At 51.4% G+C, this 17295-nt stretch overlaps 6 protein-coding genes across 6 annotated transcripts; 2 read left to right on the top strand and 4 right to left on the bottom strand.

Annotated features, from left to right (window-relative positions):
- Positions 1–3459: 3459 nt before the first annotated feature.
- Positions 3460–4557, bottom strand: BDV14DRAFT_201570 (NifU family protein; the record flags this gene model as incomplete). The annotated part of the gene is made up of 3 exons (XM_073773793.1): positions 3460–3603; positions 3663–4199; positions 4258–4557. The coding sequence occupies 3 exons, from the start codon at positions 4555–4557 to the stop codon at positions 3460–3462; spliced, it is 981 nt and encodes a 326-aa protein (XP_073626807.1).
- A 180-nt stretch (positions 4558–4737) lies between these two features.
- Positions 4738–6787, bottom strand: BDV14DRAFT_83166 (Zn(II)2Cys6 transcription factor domain-containing protein). The gene is made up of 4 exons (XM_073777631.1): positions 6568–6787; positions 6005–6511; positions 5812–5952; positions 4738–5763 (listed from the first exon to the last, which is right to left on the bottom strand). Exons 1-4 carry the CDS (start codon positions 6625–6627, stop codon positions 4918–4920), a joined length of 1554 nt encoding a protein of 517 aa, XP_073626806.1. The 5' UTR covers positions 6628–6787; the 3' UTR covers positions 4738–4917.
- A 164-nt stretch (positions 6788–6951) lies between these two features.
- On the top strand, positions 6952–8192 carry BDV14DRAFT_176064 (zinc finger HIT domain-containing protein). The gene is made up of 2 exons (XM_073769192.1): positions 6952–7133; positions 7205–8192. Exons 1-2 carry the CDS (start codon positions 7063–7065, stop codon positions 7719–7721), a joined length of 588 nt encoding a protein of 195 aa, XP_073626805.1. The 5' UTR covers positions 6952–7062; the 3' UTR covers positions 7722–8192.
- A 1132-nt stretch (positions 8193–9324) lies between these two features.
- On the top strand, positions 9325–13092 carry BDV14DRAFT_83088 (putative Ras guanyl-nucleotide exchange factor RasGEF). The gene is made up of 6 exons (XM_073777629.1): positions 9325–9658; positions 9724–10045; positions 10108–10293; positions 10651–12140; positions 12189–12617; positions 12672–13092. The coding sequence occupies exons 1-6, from the start codon at positions 9419–9421 to the stop codon at positions 12753–12755; spliced, it is 2751 nt and encodes a 916-aa protein (XP_073626804.1). The 5' UTR covers positions 9325–9418; the 3' UTR covers positions 12756–13092.
- Positions 13093–13632: 540 nt separating this feature from the next.
- BDV14DRAFT_176058 (putative PP-loop ATPase superfamily protein) lies at positions 13633–15514 on the bottom strand. Its single transcript, XM_073769191.1, has one exon. The coding sequence runs from the start codon at positions 15455–15457 to the stop codon at positions 14072–14074; it is 1386 nt and encodes a 461-aa protein (XP_073626803.1). The 5' UTR covers positions 15458–15514; the 3' UTR covers positions 13633–14071.
- erg2 (C-8 sterol isomerase ERG2) lies at positions 15504–16495 on the bottom strand. Its single transcript, XM_073769190.1, has 3 exons — positions 16111–16495; positions 16027–16053; positions 15504–15947 (listed from the first exon to the last, which is right to left on the bottom strand). The coding sequence occupies exons 1-3, from the start codon at positions 16391–16393 to the stop codon at positions 15610–15612; spliced, it is 648 nt and encodes a 215-aa protein (XP_073626802.1). The 5' UTR covers positions 16394–16495; the 3' UTR covers positions 15504–15609.
- Positions 16496–17295: the final 800 nt, after the last annotated feature.

Below are 17295 nucleotides of genomic sequence, written 5' to 3'. Positions count from 1 at the left end.
ACAGTTGGGGGGTGGTGAGGCGGAAGGAGGCAAACTGATGAGGTTCAGATGCGACGGCCCGCAGTAGCGAGAATCTGGGGCAGGCTGGGTTCTCGGATGGAGCACGATCAGGACAGGGACGTTGTTTGATGGGGGTAGGCCAGGAATAACGAGGGCGAAAGAAGCGCAGAATAAATAGACGAAAAGAGAGAGAAGAGAGAGAGCAGAGCGAGGGCAGAAGAATGGTAAAAAAGAGGAGAAGAGGTTGTACAGTGAGTGGTAAGGAATAACTTGGCTAAGGAGGTGAGCTAACCTACGGCGCTGCTCAGGCCACTGGACGGTGGGCACAAAGGAGGAGAGCAGACGAGCCACGGGTCGGGGCACTCTGCAAAAGTGGCGCAAGTCCTGGGAGCTACGACCGAGCAAGTTAGGCCCCAGCTGGCCCATTGACTTTTCCCTGATCGCTTGATGGACGAGTGAGTTTTGTCGAGCTTTGTGCCCGTCGTGATTCGCCCGTTGTTTCTGGAAAGAAGGAGCGTGATCCTTCGTATTAGCGGTGCTGGTAATCGGGTATGGTGGCCTGTGGCCATCTACGACATCCATGGAAGCCCGCTGCCTGGCCATCAGTCTGCAGAGCACAGCGCAGAGACAATTAGATTAATTGATTAAACCACATCGATGAGGGCGGGGTAAGCATCAGAGCAGACAGGGAGCCTGGATAGTCCTCCGTCCGCGGCATGCCCATCTACTGCTGGAGTGGTCCTATGCGCACGATCTCTGTCCAATCCCCGCCAGCGCGCTGTGAGGTGTGCGACTTGGCTGGGAGATGGTAGGGGGGTAGCACCGCAGTATCACCCGTGAAAATCCCACCGCGCGGTAGTCCTACGACAAGTACGACAGAGGGACAGCTGGATTGAAGATGAATTCAAGCTGGAATCCAAGAGTTTCGAGTGTTGCTGAGACCAGGCTGGAACTCTGGAAGCGGCGATGGTGGGTCTGGCGGGGCTCTGGCGGCCAAGTTGAAGATCCTCCACGCCGCTCACTGGTCTAGCACAATGCCCCGGCCAGCCTCTCAGCGCCAGTGTCCTGATTGACGGTTTACTTTTACCTGTGGGCGAGGCACGTCCCAAGATTCCGGATATTCCTAGTACCTAGGTTCAATTTATGCTAGAGCTGCTCAGGAACTTTAATGCCTCAAGTTTGGACTGCCGACATGGTTTACGCGATGTTTACAGGACCAGGCCCACAGCGTCATTGTCCGAATCGGCATACTTGAAAACCAGGATGGCCCAGTATATGCTCGGTCTGCTGTGCCCCCGAATTTCCTGATGTCTGGTCGATGGGACAGCTTCACCTCAAATCTGATGATGATCAGCTTCTTCGTGGAACAGTTCAACAGATATAGTAGAATGGTCTACGTCATCAGCGCCATGTTACACTCTGAGAGAGTCTGCTCATAGAGGCAGGTGAGCGGGTGTACAGTTAGCGCTCGCAGCCAGAAACAAACGGCAATGTCATTACTTCACGCCAATTGCCAGGAATTGCGGGGGAATGGCTTGCCATTTGCAAATCCGACGATGGCGAATTCCGAAGGAGGGGTCAGGTCAGATTATTGTTATGTGGCCCTAATGCAGGATCGCCGCTGAATTGCGGAGAGAGCTTCCTACGCGATTTGGGTTTCAGCCTACCTCCAATCCCGAACGCCGCTGCTCTGGCTTGTCGATGCGACGACGTTATGTTCCCTGTGGCGATTTGCCGCTGGATTCATTCTATGCATATATGCCAGAGTTGACAGCTGGTCTGTGCAAAGATGATGACTTCGAGGCTTCGAGCCCTTCAAGCCCCCAGGTTATGCTATGACGGAAATGACGGCGGAATCCATGAAGGGGGCTCAATAACAGCCCCCCTCGCTTCACACTATAGCAAATGACAGCGGGCCAAATACTCCACAGATCGCTAGATTGTGTGCGTCCCGCGTCAGGAATGTCGACGCGACTAACGTCCTCGAGAATGATCCTGTATAGAGCATCAACACATCTGATATCATACTGCTCAGGAAAGTTTATCCCGTCGCGTGGCCTGCAAAACCGCAACTAGACGTCGATCGCTCAACCCCAAGTACGGGGTACATTGTTCAGGAATCACCTGGCACCCATCAACCAACCGAACATAAGGTCCGAGCCCGACAGACCAGCTGGCTGCAGCGCAATGCCTTAGTATTGAAGGCCTTTACGGCCTTCACCCCATACAGAGCAAACCACATGTCCTCATTCCGCAGGTTGAAAAAATGCATAACCCCCCGCACAAAGCAAACATTTGGCAATCCAGCGGTGCTTAGGTTGGTCACGGGTCTCTGGACGCCTTGCCCGTTCGAGCGAGGCGGGACGGACGGGAAACAGCCTCTGCCTCTGCCTCTGCCTCTGCCTCTGCCTCTGCCTCTGCATCTGGGCTCTTGCACTTTCTTCCGCTTTCTTTGAGACCGTTGCCAGCTAAAATGCGGGGTACGTCATGCTCATCCTCCCGCTAGCAGCCATACCGCATACGAGATGGCGTTGGGAAAAGAAATGCTTTTCTTGTCTCTACACTTTTATGTATAAGTAGATGTAGTTGTAGAATGTTATTAAATATCAATAACACTATAAACATACATACTCAATACCTCGTGTTATCTTCCATCTAATCGAAGGATATATCAACCCCCAGCGCTCTGAATCTGACGATCGTATTCGCAATCCCACGATGCTGCGCTTATATATCTCCACACTCCACTATGCCCCAACCCCGTCCCCAGCAATTGACCTCCACTTAATCGACAGACTCTCACTCGACACTCGATAGATGGAACTAGGTTAGCTAAAGTACTTCCTCTACACAGAAATACAAAAGTACCGCACACAATCAGATCAGCAAAGGACTAGTGGTACGGAGTAGTAGTAGTGTAAATCTCTTGTTCGCGCAACATTAAGCTCTCGCACTGCATCGCTCCGGCGCTACTCGGCACGTACTTTTGCACAATAAGTACCTGGAGTCCTGGACGTGAGAGCAACTCAGGTTCAAATGTGGTCTGTCGGACATTGTTACTAAACCGGTCTGTGGAGGATCTTCTGGCCGCGCCGGAGTCCAGCTGCATGGAAGCGTCAGACCCGGGAGCTGACTGAGACGGGAGCTGCTGCTGGCTTCCCGTTGCGAGCAACGAAGGCGCGGGAATGTATGGTACCCTAGGCTCGCGGCTTTTTTTGTCTACTTCCCGTTTCTCTTTCTTCTGCCGAAGAGATTCGGTATAAGTGGAAGCGATAGGTTGGGACCTCATTGTTGGTCTACGAGGCTGGAGTACTATCTTGGCTGGCTAGCAAGAGTGAGGTTACTAGGAGGACCATTAAGACAAAGCAGCTTGGTATTGGTATTGGTATAGTTCTCAAACATGTTGTACAAGAATGCGGGAATTGCTCTATCAACCATAAACAAATAAGACCAGATCATCTAAGAAACCGAGTCGAGGGAAGAAGCGGCGGTGGCCTGAGCGCCCTTTTGCTGTCGGAGCTTCTCCTCGAACTTGGCGAATTCATGCATGGAGATTTCCTCCTCGGCATCGGTAGCTTGTTCAACGCCCTGGACTTCTTCGATCTGGTTGTAAATCGTTGTTAGCCTCAAATTCACCAAGGAGGATGGACAGGAAAACTCACGTAATGCATAAGCATAGACTCAATACCGTTCCGCAACGTCACGGTGCTAGAGTCGCAAGTCCGGCAAGCACCTCGCAGCTTCAACATAACGATTCCATTCTCAAACCCGCGGAACTCGATGTCACCTCCGTCTTCCTGTATAGCGGGTCGGATTCTCGTCTCCAGGAGCTCCTTGATCATGCTGACGACCTCGTCATCTTCCTCATTGTAGGCCAGTGAGTCATCCTCACCACCCTTCTGCGCATTGTCGCCGGTCTTTGCGACGGTGCTGACGATTGCCTCGCCGGAGGTCACAGCTTGGGTGATGAGGCTGAAGACCTCGGGCTTGATGTGCGCCCAGTTGGTGTCGCTTGATTTTGTGACGGTGATAAATTCAGGTCCATAGAAGATGGATTGCACGCCATCGACGTTGAAAAGGTTCGCGGCGAGGGAGGACGGGTGAGGAGGAGCTAGGGTGGATCGCGGAGAAAGGTATTCCAGGAAAGAAGTGTTGAAGCCCTCGGGAAGGACTCTGTGGTTGGGAATGAATTTGAGAGCCTGTAAGTGAGAACCTATCAGTAATGCGGGGTAAAGCGGACACTCTGTTTCAACTTACATCGGGGTTTGGCGTGGACTCAGTCTGAATGAAGATCGTTCGCTTGCCAATCGGAGATGGTCCATTAACTCCAGCGTGAGCCTGGGACATATGATGCGGTCGCAGTGTCGGTCTGTGCCGTGTCTCTGAAGCTGTGATGGTAGGGAGTCGAGCAGAGTTGTGAATGCTTCTGAACGACCCGAAGGCAAAGGGTCGAATTGCCCGAGGGGAAGTCTCGGTAACGTGTGAGAGCTGAGCCGCCAACCGATTGCTAAGAACGGTTCGCTTCATCATATTTGCTGACGTCGAGCTAGCTGCCATTTTGTGAATAGAATACAAGGGCGGTGGTATGCTGCGTTGAGAACAACAATAGAGCGTCGAGGATAGTTTTTTTGATTATCTCGCCGCCGGCTCTGCGGGAACTCTGACGCAATAACCGGGCCCACGTGACGTGTGCTGACAAACGATACACCAGCCAATCATGGCGAGCTTAATTGAACAAGCCCGACGACGAACAGTTGCCTCAATGGTGAATGGTGGAAACTTCCTGCTGGAAAATCGAAACATTTCAGAAATTGATACCTTTGCTATCTCGATATGTGGTGGCAGACATAGACTGCATGCGGGACAAAACATTGCCCTGAACCGACCTGTATTGGACTCCTGATGTCGTGGCGGATCTCAGCTTTCGTCTAGTTTCTGGAGCGAGTGTCGTCTCTTTTGAGCATTGCGGTACTGAGGCCAAATCATATGCTTCAAAAACGGTGCGATGCCTAGACCAAGATTTGAAATCGCTGTGAGTACCTCCTGGCACCATTGCAGCTTGGCAGTCAACTCCTCGACAATGTAAAACTGCACACACTGGCTGAAAGGTGCAAGCAATAGTTGAGAACCCAATGTTTTCATATCAGGCTGTATGAAGTAGAAAACCGAACGGCAAATCTCACCGGCGTAATGCTCGGCAAGTCCAGTATAAGCCGTAGGGCTGTCCGCACTCAACATCCTCGTGACTGTTTCTGTCGTTCCGCCATTCGTGGATTTGCCATACACAGTAACCGAGACATCACGAGGTGGCTTGTCCAGAATAAACGACAATTCACCGATCATTGGATAAAGTAGGTTCAATATGGTCCAGTAAGCTATGTGGGACTCCGCACAAGTCAAGGAAGGAAAGTCGAGGGGACTGGGGAACAGGTCGGTGGTGAGAGTGTCACGAAATTCGCCCTGGGGCACAGGAGACACTCTCGGAAGACCCAATTTCTGCTGCATGGAAACGCAGGACTGATGAAGCTTTTCTTCAAACTCCAAACTGGTACGCAGGAGAAGATCCGCAGCCAGGCGAATGCCCTCGGTCCTGTTGGGGAGAGCGACAAAGAACTTTTCGACTTCTTCCATGATCGCACAGCATTCCGCGAGCATATCGATAAACCCATCAATAGGATCAGGATCCCCGTCGTGCGAGTAGCTCTTCCATAGTGGCGTGTTGTACAGGTATGGCGTTTTGCGCTTCCCAATGGCGTCACAAAGCTATATCCTGTTAGTCAAGAAGAATGGTTCTTTGAATTGCGCACTGACTGTCACGTATTTCAGTTGACGATGAAAGAGCCTCTCTGCGATGGAACCGTCTCCCTGGGCAGAGGTTTGGGTGGAAATTGCAACGCCACCTTGAACGTGGGCTATCCATGCCCCAAAGCCGGGTGGGGAACAGTTTATCAACTGAGACATGAGTGAGACATGAATCCATAGGCAAATCTAAGCTCCTTCTTACCTCGTAAATCTGAAGGAGAACAGTCGTATAAAGCATATCCTGACTGAGTTTGGCTCCAGATGTTATCTTTCCATGAAGAGTTCTCAGGGTGTTTCCATAGAGCTTGCTGCTATACTGAAGCAGCCGGTCGTCCTGGTTCTGTGAAGCAAGAAAGCCCGCGGCAAGACAAATGCCGGCTTTCTCAAGAATCAGACTATCTCCGGTGATATCTGGAAGAGTCTGAAGTAAATTCCGGCCAGTCCCATCTTGCAAATACGGCCGCCCTGGAGAATATGTTTCCAGAAATGTGGTTAGTAGCTGGCTTCGAAGCTCCGGATTCACATTTGGGCGAAGCACATCGAGTTTCGGAGCCTTGACCAGTGCTAGATTTGTATCGGGCACGATCTTTGCAGACCTCTCAGTCTTCGACTCCGAGCGCCCCTGGACAAAGGCCCTCTTCTTGTCGTAACCCGCACATTGATGCCCATACTTGGTACACCGCAAGCAGTGCGGTCTGGTTTCATCGCACTAATGACAAGTCAATATCGAGCCTCTAGGAGCAATTCATAGCAGTTTCTCCGTACCTTCACTTTGCGGCGCCGGCAGGTTCCGCACCCCCCGCTCGTATACGGGATGCCACCCATCGCTCCAAGTAGACATTGGACTATTGTTTACACGAGAGCATAATCGATGGGGGCCCCAATACTGCAGTGAGCGTCTTCAAAATTGATCTTGTAGCGATTCCGATGCAGGTGGTCAATGTCAACAAATGTGACCCTGTTAGAGATTGTGCTTATGGTGCCTGTCCGGTGCCGTATCTGACCTTTTGCCACCACGCCGCGATTCATGGCACAACGCCTGAGGCTAATAACGTGGGTGGGACATCCAAGCTCGAAGCTAGAGCCTCTCACGTGACCGTTTACTGATTTCTCGGCCCTGTTGGACCGCGTTCGGCGGCTGCGTTTGAGGACCAGACTGAATCGCTGATTATCCCTTGGTTTGCGATACGACACTCTTGGGAAAGATGGCCTAATCGCGGCAGTTTTGCGCAATACTTTACCCCAACCCCGCGCTCAAACATGGCAAGTCTTTGTGAGGTCTGCATTGCAGAGCCCTTCAAATACAAATGTCCTGCTTGTGGACTTATGAGGTAAGTTGGTACTCGACTTGTATTGACAAGGACACCTCCGGCCAATAGCAGCTTCTTATTGCCTCTTATAGTTGCTCCCTCGCATGCACTAGAACGCACAAGATTTACTGCGCACCGAAACCGCTCGAGACTCCTAACGAAACGACCGATGCGCAGCCGCAAGCCGGCGAAACCACCGAAGCGACCGGTCAATCAACGGTTGGACCTGAGCAACATGCGCAGAATGGACGAGATGGGCATAATGTGAAGCCGCGCGAGCTATCATCCCAGATCAAGAATCTCTTGGAACGATATCCGCCACTCCGCGATCAACTCAGGGACATATATCAGGCTACTCTGGAGGAGCAATGGGTGGAAGGACCCGTCCGCAAGGATAGATTCCGACATTTCCGAGGAAAGCAACAACCTCGTACTCGAGGCCCATGGACGCGAGAGAAGGGTTTCAAGCGAGGTGTAGGAAAGGTCAAGAAATACAGAGAGGAATGCGAGGGTGGTTCAGTTCTCGGCAAAGGAGCTGAAGGCTTCATGCAGCTTCTGACTCTCGTTAATGAGGGCACTCTACGAGAGCCTCAGCAGAGTTCCCCGTGATGCTACCGTTCTACGAACGCAGCGATAAAATTACTATTCTGGCACCCAGTCGGTACAAAAACATTTCAACGGGCACATAATGTGGTGTCCCCGCGTTCCCCGGGGCCGATATAACGTTACCCCCACAAAGAAGCATAAAGGCAACCCGTGGACGCGGCTATGTGGTCGCCCTTGAAAGAGTTGAACCGAGCCCAGACGGTATTCTGGCGAATCCGGTCCGTGCATCTGCCTCAAGCAGGACACGATCTCTCCTGCGCATGCTCCCGCGCTGAAACACATAGTTCAAATTTGGGCAGTTAACTTGGCGTCTCATGCAGCATACCGAAATTCCAGCTTTAAGCTTGAGACCCAGTTATAGACTTGCTAGTTGTAAGTTGCGCGATGCTGGAACCTGGGGAAACTATACAGAAAGCTAGACTACGGGGGTAGATTAGAAAGTCAGCTTATTAGTGAGAGACGTATGAACAAAAGAATATATATTTTACAATACCCGTATTCTGAAGTGTCGATTGACTGCCCAGAGCATTTGTTGCTAATGGCATCAGTCATTCTTTTGTAGTTGGGAGCCCCGACCAATATATATTTTCCCCGCGAGTTTCACCCACACTGCAACGGCTGGTTTCGTCATCACAATTGTTCCACCACGAGAACTTCAAATCGAAGACCTGGCCTGTCCATGTTCCGCGCACTCCTTTTCTGATTTGGAACGGCTATTGATCTACCGCGAAACCGTGTCTAGTATTACCATTTGGGGTTGACTGCGCGATTCGTCCAGACCTCGCTAGTAAGATTTTGGTTTCTAGTTCTCTGGCCTACGATTTGACAGCTATTTCTCATCTTGCCTCTTCCTTCTCGTCAAGTCCCGCATCTCGTCCACGAATAGACCATCGGAATTTGCTTCTCTTAGCCGCTAGGAGCATTTTACAAGCTTGGTGTGTGCACATTGAGGGCGGTTTGTCGATCCCGAGGGTGGCAGCGCAAGTTCTGCTGAACCACCAGATTTGCTGCACGCCTGCAAAGCCTGGACTACTACCGACGCTACTCCAGCTGCACGGTGATCCTCTTTACCTGCCTCGACCTTTAACCCACGCGAGATCGTCTATCACATTTGTTCATCCTCCTTTCACTTTCCTTCGCTATTGGCCGCGGTCGGGTGTCTTCATTACCACGCGGTCCCCCGTTTCGCCCGCTTCGGCGACCTGCCTCTGTGACTTTTGGTAGTCTCGCTCTTAGTGAGATCCCGTTGGCCAGCATATGATCAATCAATTGTCCAGGTTGATTTTACGTCAAACAGTTCAATCGTGAGATCTGTCTGTCCTAATATTCTGTGATCGACAGATCGAAATCTTGCCAACTTGCGGTCTACTCATCTCTCTAAAGTCACCCGGCAATTTACTCGGGCCCGAAAAACGAGGGAAAGCAGAGAGTTCTTTGAACGGCTTCGCCAATCGCACCGGACCAAATAAATTAACGAGCGACACTGCACGAATTATTTCTCGAGAAAACATATTTGGTTGACGTCGGATTGAACGGGGAAGACTTTACGATCTTATCTCAAGCGACAATGGATGAGCTGCCGGGTTCACCTCAACTACTCACCTAGCCATTGGACCTTGCGCTGTCGCACTTGTTTGCTTGAGACATTTAGTCGCGCCGTTGGGCCTTAATCCGATTCGCGCGATCGAACACCAACCCCCATGGCGTCTCAACCCACGAGACGCGAGCGAGCCTCTAGCGATCGAGCCCAAGCTGCACCCATTGCTCAGCGGCCCGGTCTCCAAAACCGAACGATCTCTGCACCACCCGGAGGATTATACAAACTTGATCCCGGCCGAGCGGTGATGGAAGGTGGCACTACTGTTGATCGGATCGAGGAGGATGAAAGTCCAACACAAAGCGGGGGCAACTGGGTTCCGTCGCCCCAGATTGGGAATGAGGTATGGCGCTGTCGAATGGTACAGAGACTTCATGGGATTCGTTCTAACATTGGAAATATTTCTAGACAACCTCCAAGTCGAATTTCCCGCATGTAAATATTGTTGTGATCGGCCCAGATGGAGTTGGCAAGACGACATTTATCCAGAGCGCTTTGGAGATGAAAACCCCTCTCACCACACGATCTACGACGAAGAAAATGTCTCTGGATGGATCGGTGTACGTTGTTCGGCTCGTGAAGATACAAAGCGACGAGATATCTATGGGCAGCGATGGGAGATTAAGGTGGCCACAATTGGGGAGCGACTCACCTTCCAGTGTCGAAGGTGCATTGCTTTTGCATGATGCGACTCGCCCTACTGCGCGTTTGGAGACGTTGAAGATGATAGGTATGTGACAAGCATACCCGTTAGCGAGCGGCCGGGGAAACTCAACGCTGACTTATCGACAGACGCCTTGGCTGCGGCTTCAATTCCGTTTGTGCTAGTTGCTACCAAATGCGACAAGCAGGGCCCCGATGGGCCGCTTGAAACCTCCTTTGGGAGATATGAGATCCATCGAACATCGCCTGAGTCGCCGCGAGAACAGAAAATGTGTATAGCAGTCATTTTGCGCGATATTCTGAGTCAAAAAGATGGTGAGTCTGAAAACGACGCATTCATTTATTGTCCCTATCACAAAAAATGAGGGGAAAGATGGCAGCGACAGCGAGAAAAATGATTGGAAATCCCAAGTGTATACTACTCCATACTCCATACGGGGTATGACCCGCAACATCTGATGTGCGCGGTGTGTGCTTGGAAATTGGTCTGCTACGTTCGCGCTAGTTCGTGGCGCGCTTGGGGTTTAGCTCGCGTATCGTTGTGCCATCTTTTTCTCTCGTTGATCCCTGGAGTGCCACTCTCCAAAAACAGGAGAAACAGGGGCAAAATCGGTCCCACTGCTGTTTCTTGTCAAAACGGTTTCAGATCTGGACGCTAATGATATCTTCTAGTTGTTGCTGAGAAAAGCCCAAGTTCTGCCAGCACTACTACTCACGAGTGGCATCACACCCGTGCCCGCTCAGAAAACCCCACACCATTGCTTGCTGGAGCCGCGGGCGGCCCCTTTAACAGTGCTCTCGATCCAGGAGTTGATGGGTACGGCGTCGACCGTCATCCCACCGACTCAAAGACGTCGTCAAACCTGGCTTCCAATGCACAGGGCTCACGGTATGCCCGGAGCAACTCGCATCCGGTGCGACCGCATACACCCCCGTCCCGATTGAATCCTCATCGACCCGCAGCCACTGCGGACTCTTCCCCTGGCAAGGATACCAGTCGACAACACCATCTTCAAACATCCTGGCGCAATAGTGGCGGTCCAGATTCTTTCAACAGCTTTTTGGACATTGAAGATGAATTAGGTATCCCACAGAGTGCCCCGTCAAGTCCTGAAAGCAAGGATAAAGCATCCAGCGAAAGTTCTACGAATGAGACGGGCTTCACATTCGATGAATTGGTTGACCGTCTTGTCGCCCAGCCCATGTCAAAACAAGACTCCAAGTTCGCTTCCATTTTTCTTTGTCTGTATCGAAAATTCGCCGCTCCGGCGACCCTCCTAAACGCATTGATCAACCGCTTTGAGCGAAACGAAAAGAACACCACAGACCAGTTGACTCGCATTGCAGACCAACTGAGACTCCTAAATGTCATTGCGCAATGGGTTTCAGAGTACGCCGGCGACCTGGCATACCATACAACAAGGAAGCGCATTGTTGACTTTGTCGCTACACTCGAGCGAAGCCATTTCTACATGTTCGCGGCCAAAGAGATTGGGTCATTCTTGGAAGTGAACGTGGAGGATGATGATGTTGGCTGGGCGTTCAAGGACGGAGAAGTTGAGTCCATTGAAGGACCTGAAACCTTCTTGGACTCTTCCGCCCGCGACTCGCCATCTATGTACCTTGGGGGGTTTTCTTATACCAATGAACCTGATGAGGAAGAACAAGAGGAAGAAGAAGATCCAATCTACAACATGAGTGCTCTTGATCTCAGCGAGGGGATACATGATCAGCCTTCCAAACTGTCGGCCTCATTGACAAACCCTTCGTCAACAGAAAAACCCGGCACCATCCCAAACCAGTCGTTTACCTTTCTGAGCATAGACTCTGCACAGAAGGAGGCGGATGGCCTGCAACTTATGGGGCGTCTTCCACTGACGAAAATGGTCTGGCGGCAGTTGATGGAAATCCCAGACGAGGACTTTGCCAATGAGTTGACACGCATTGACTGGATTATGTTTAACACATTTCGGCCTCGAGATCTGGTACGACATGTGAGCATTTCTGGACCAGACAAAGACAAAATCCAGAGTTTGAAGCATGTCAATCGCATGATCAAGCAGTTCAACCATTTGGCATTCTTTGTGGCTAGCATAATCCTTCTCCGGGATAAGCCTAAGCACCGGGCCAGGGCCTTGGAGAAGTTCATGAATGTCGCCCAGGTGAGACCTCTTTATGACTTGACGAAACTAGGTTGCTAACTTGTTTAGAAACTACGTCGTTTGAATAACTACAACTCATTAGGCGCAGTAATTGCCGGAATCAACGGGACACCAGTGCATCGACTTACTCAAACTCGTGAGCTGGTCCCAGCACAGGCTCAAAAGGCCTTCATGAGGCTGGTTATCCTCATGGGCACTCAAAAGAGCCATTTTGCCTACCGTTTAGCATGGGACAACTCCTTCTCTGAACGGATACCTTTCCTCCCACTCCACAGACGCGATCTTGTCTCAGCCGAAGAGGGAAACAGGACTTTTATCGGCGACAATCGCATGCGCATCAACTGGAAGAAGTTCGAAGTAATGGGCGAGGTAGTCCTCGGCATCCAGCGAAGCCAAAAAACACCTTATCCACACCTGCACCGATATGACGATGTCGCTAGGTTAATCCTGGACACGAAACTTTCAGGTGACGACGAGGTATGCTCCATTCCTTCTCTCCAATTACAGCAAACTCAGTACTAACCCGCGCAGGAACTATATACCCGCAGTATGCAAGTCGAACCATCCGCAGGCGGCGACCTAGGCCGGAAGAAGTTTGGTTGGCTACGGTCGTAACCCCGATCCGATCGAACCAGACACAGCCTGACCCGATCAATTACTGTAACGAGATCTCATGATATGATATGAGCACATCTATATACACCTTTACCTACCACATACTGTCACGATGCCACATACTTCGACTAATGAACCGCTCACGATCGCCATAAGATAATGTACATACATACTGCTGAACATATGTCTGTCACATTTACTTTAAATAACCACAAAATAATCAACTTATTCAATTGAAGCCAACGTCTTTATTTTACTCCAATGTAGCCTGGTCTTCGATGCTACGTAAGAGTACGGTGGATGTCACGTGCAGACATCCGAATCGCATCGCGGAGATCTGCCGGAGTTCCCTCAGCACTCAAGTCTCTACAATTCAAAACCAGCACAGTCAAGCAACTCAGCCCCGACACCCACTGAATACTATACCCACCAAGACCAAGAAAACTCATTAAGTTCACATCTTCATACCCACAACCACCCAAAATGACCACCCCATCAACAACCTCAACCATAAAATCAACCTACCGCGCCATCCTCCGCGAACTCCCCCGCCGCTCCCTGAACAACCGCACGCCCCTGCACACCCGGATCCGCGAAACATACAAGCAGACTATCACATCTACCTCAACCTCCACATCCACAAATTCCGCCGAGCTCAGCCCGCAAGCCCTCGCGGCCCTACAACAAGCCGAGCAGTTCGCGGCCTATGCGAAGGCGCAACGCACGTATGCGGCGCTGGTCGATAGATATAACCCTGGTTCGCTGATGGATGAGGAGGAGCGCGTGAGACTTACGGCTAGACGGGTGGGACTTGATTTGCCGGAGTTGCATACTGATAAGAAGGGGGGGAAGGAAGGGGAGGGGGATGCTTGAAGGAGGAGATGGAGATGGAGAGGGAGAGGGAGAGGGGAGAGGATTTTGATGATCATGGTTGGACATTCAGCTTGAAGATGTATTGGTGACATGAACCATGTGTGGAAGAATAATTATGGGCTACGCTGGCTACAAGGTGGATGGAGACCAGGATGAAGATTTGTATATATAGTGTGCCATGTTCTTTTCTATGGCGTTGCGCTGGGTATAATGCGTTTTATGCTGAAACCGATGGATCGTATGCCTTTATAGGCGAAGCTAATATGCTTCTATTTCGTAGCCCGTTGAGCTTCATAAACTTGAGCGTTCTCTATTCCGCCGAGGATAGGGCGGGATAGTCTCTTCTTCTGCTGAACGCAGATAGAACCGAAGAACATGGGTTGAAGAGGCTCGGGGAAGTTCCTAGTTCGGTAATGGATCGATATTTTGAGTATTAACTTCCTTCACCCCGTCAACTCGGCCTGCTCCATTTGTCTTCGCAGCGTCGAGCTGCTGTCTTCTTCCTCAGCATCAAGCTCCATCTCGATAGCCGTCTTGGGCCTGTTTTTGTTCAGACCCTCGAGAAGTGTACAAGCATGACACCATTTCTGACTCGATAAATATCCGCACCGCTCACACTTGCCCAGAGTCTGACTCTTGACAGGGGGCTTCGCTTGAATCTTCTTCGTGCTCTTCATTGCTTTCTTTCGGTTGGGATTGCGGAGGGGGACGGCATCGGTACTCGGCTGAGGACTCTTGATCTCAGTTTCTAGACGGGTCGCAGCCTCATTCTGCGCCAGTGTCTTCTCCATCTCAGCCATTTCGCCACCGCGCGTTCGTCCATTCTGACTTCCGCATCCTCCAACCGCTCCCTCATCAGCAGAGGCACCCGAATTCCCCTCAATAGGAACAAGAATAGCCATCTCCTCACCACTCCGCACAATATCCAGGATCGAGCTCGGCCTGATCTTCTCCAAATCCTTAATCAGCGTGCGCGCACTGCCCCGAAACGCCTCAGGCGAGTATATGCACTCCGTACTAAAGTAATCCAGCCGCTTGTGATGCGCATAAAGCACAATCTCCTTCTCATACGCATACTTCAGCGGCTTGCTGCGCTTGATCGCTGACGCCGCAGAGCCCGTCACAATGCTCGTCCCGCGAGATAGACGCGGTAGATCACCACGCAGAAGATTCATCATCACTGTCTCCGCAACATCATCCGCGTTGTGCCCCGTCACAACATGCTTAATCTGTAATCGTTCTGCGCCGCGATCAAGCGCCTGCCGCCGAAAGACGCCGCAATAAGTACAGTTCCCCTTCTTCCCTATTTGTTCCACCACCTGGTCCATTGTCCAGCCGTAGAGTTCGCCGTATCCAACAATAACAAGTGGCATATCGTACTGCACGGCATTACGTTTAACCGTCTCAAGACTGTCATCGCGGTATCCGCGGATCCCCTCATCGATGGAAAGAAGGCACAAGTCAAGTCCGTAATCGTATCGTTCGTTGAGTGTTTTCAGGACCGAGGCCAGCACGGTGCTGTCTTTGCCACCGGAGGCACCGATAGCGACGCGTTCGCCGCGGTAGAAGAGGGAGTTTGAAGTGATGGTCTCGTGGATTTCGGTTTCGAAAACGGTTATGAAGCACTCGCGGCAGAGCTTGTGGCGGTTTTTGGGGCGGATGATGACGGCCCGCGCATTCTGGCAATTGACGCACTGTGAAGGGGCCATATTGCCTTGTTGAAGGATCGTAATATGGGAATTTGAAGATTGCGGGGAGGAGGGGCGAAATCCAGTTTTTGTCGCTTTTGGAGATTTTCGATAAGAACGCTGATAACGACGCTTAGTCATTGTTTGTTTGGTTTGTCTCTACACAGGGGTAATTTTTTGAGAAACGGGGGTAGTCCGTCGTCCAAGGGGTCAATTAAATAATATAAGTCTAGATACATAATACAGTATATGAATCGCATCTCTTTCGTCGTTCGTGTGTCGTTATCCCTCGCTTACATCTTTCCCTTGAGCGCGTTGGAGATCATCTCGCGGCCGGTGATGCGCGAGGTAGCCCACAGAGTAGGGAAGTCGAGGGTGCTCGAAAAGGTATCGGCGTATCCGAAGAAGAGCATGGGAGGGATCCAGCCGCGGGCGTACTCGAGGGCGAAGCAAGAGGAGTCCATCTTGTATTGCTTGACTTCGCCGCGGCGGAGGTGGTGGACGCTTCCGGCAGGGTAGACCTCGGGCTCGTACTCGCCGGGGACGTAGGCGAGCTGGGTACCGGACAGAATGTTAAAGTAGTCGTCGGCAGTGTGGCGGCCGGTGTGTCCTTCAGTTCCAATGGCGGTGCCTGTTCATTGTTAGCTTTTGTTTCCGATTGTTCTTGAGGTTCGCGGGAAAGGAGGAAGGATGAAGGGTGTAGAGCGTACCGAAGATGATCAGGTATTCAGTAACACCTGGAGCACGTTAGCAAGTATTCGATTGAAGTCTCATTGGCAACGGAAATCACATACTAGCGTGGATAATGTACATGGCGCCCATTGCGCCTCCAGCATTGTTGAAGACCCATTCCTCGTCCTTGTTCAGGTTGGAAGGGCCAACTTTCTCCTCCAACTCGGCGACAATATAAGAAACGATCGAGCGAGTGTCATTCCCGTGAGCGGCAATTGCGCGCTGGGAGAGATCGTGCAGATGCTCGTGGTCAAAGATGTAGAACTGCTCCAGACGGGCGTCGAGGAACCGGTACAGCCCTGTAAACAGCGCCAGAAGGGGGACTATGAAGCTGAGACCACGCATTGTGACAATTGAAGTTTCGCAAAGTAATTAGGTATACGGTGATAGGTTGGAGAGGAAAGGAAAACAAATTTGAAGGCAGAGGTGAGATTGTTTGGGGTCGGAGGATGGACTGATTTTTCTGAGTGGTTGCCGACCAGACTTGGCGGCGATCCCTTTCAGGAACACGAACCTCTCCTTGCGCAACAATCACATTATTCTCTGGTCGTCCATGAAGTATTGCTGATGATGTTACAAGCTATCTACAGATTGCCATGATGTTGTATCTAAAACTGTGATCGGAATCCAATAGGATGTGGCCTCTGCGTCCCTACCGCAATCCTGCTGCAATTTCCCCGGATTTGACGCCTGACAGCCTTGGCTTTGGCGCCGGACAGACCATCTTTCCTGTTTCCATCATCGCCTTTTATCAACCATCCACCAATATAGTTTGGATAAATCGGCACGGTCATGGTAGCTTCGCTTCATTCACCAGCTCCCGGTTGAGACCGTTCCGCGGTGGTGTTCTGTTTCACGCTGAGGCAAAGGGGCTTGATCCACCAGCGACCGGGACTTGCTCGGATCTCGTTGAACTCGAAACAGACTCGAAGACAAAGCAGTGGCATAAAGTGAGAGGTTCAACTACGCAAAAGAGTGAGCCGTACGGGTTACCCCTGTCATTCTCCCCCGCCGGAGGAAAGCGTGGCTTGCACTCTTCTACGCTGCAGAAGCGTTAGCCTCGTGGGCTTGCCGATCCCCGAGGCTTTTCCCAAAAGATTCAGGAACCGAGTCAATGTCAACCTTTTTTGGAATGACAGCACCCATCAAGTGCCGTTAGCCTGTTTCTGATGGACGCCGCCGGCACCCGTGTGGTCATGGCTCGCCTGTCCGGGAGGTCCTCGGTCTGTTTTGAGGTCCTGACTCCG

This window comes from Aspergillus stella-maris (genome assembly GCF_047715825.1).
Source record: "Aspergillus stella-maris strain CBS 113639 unplaced genomic scaffold BDV14scaffold_38, whole genome shotgun sequence".
Lineage (NCBI taxonomy): Eukaryota > Fungi > Ascomycota > Eurotiomycetes > Eurotiales > Aspergillaceae > Aspergillus > Aspergillus stella-maris.
This window is presented reverse-complemented; position numbering and strand designations above follow the sequence as displayed.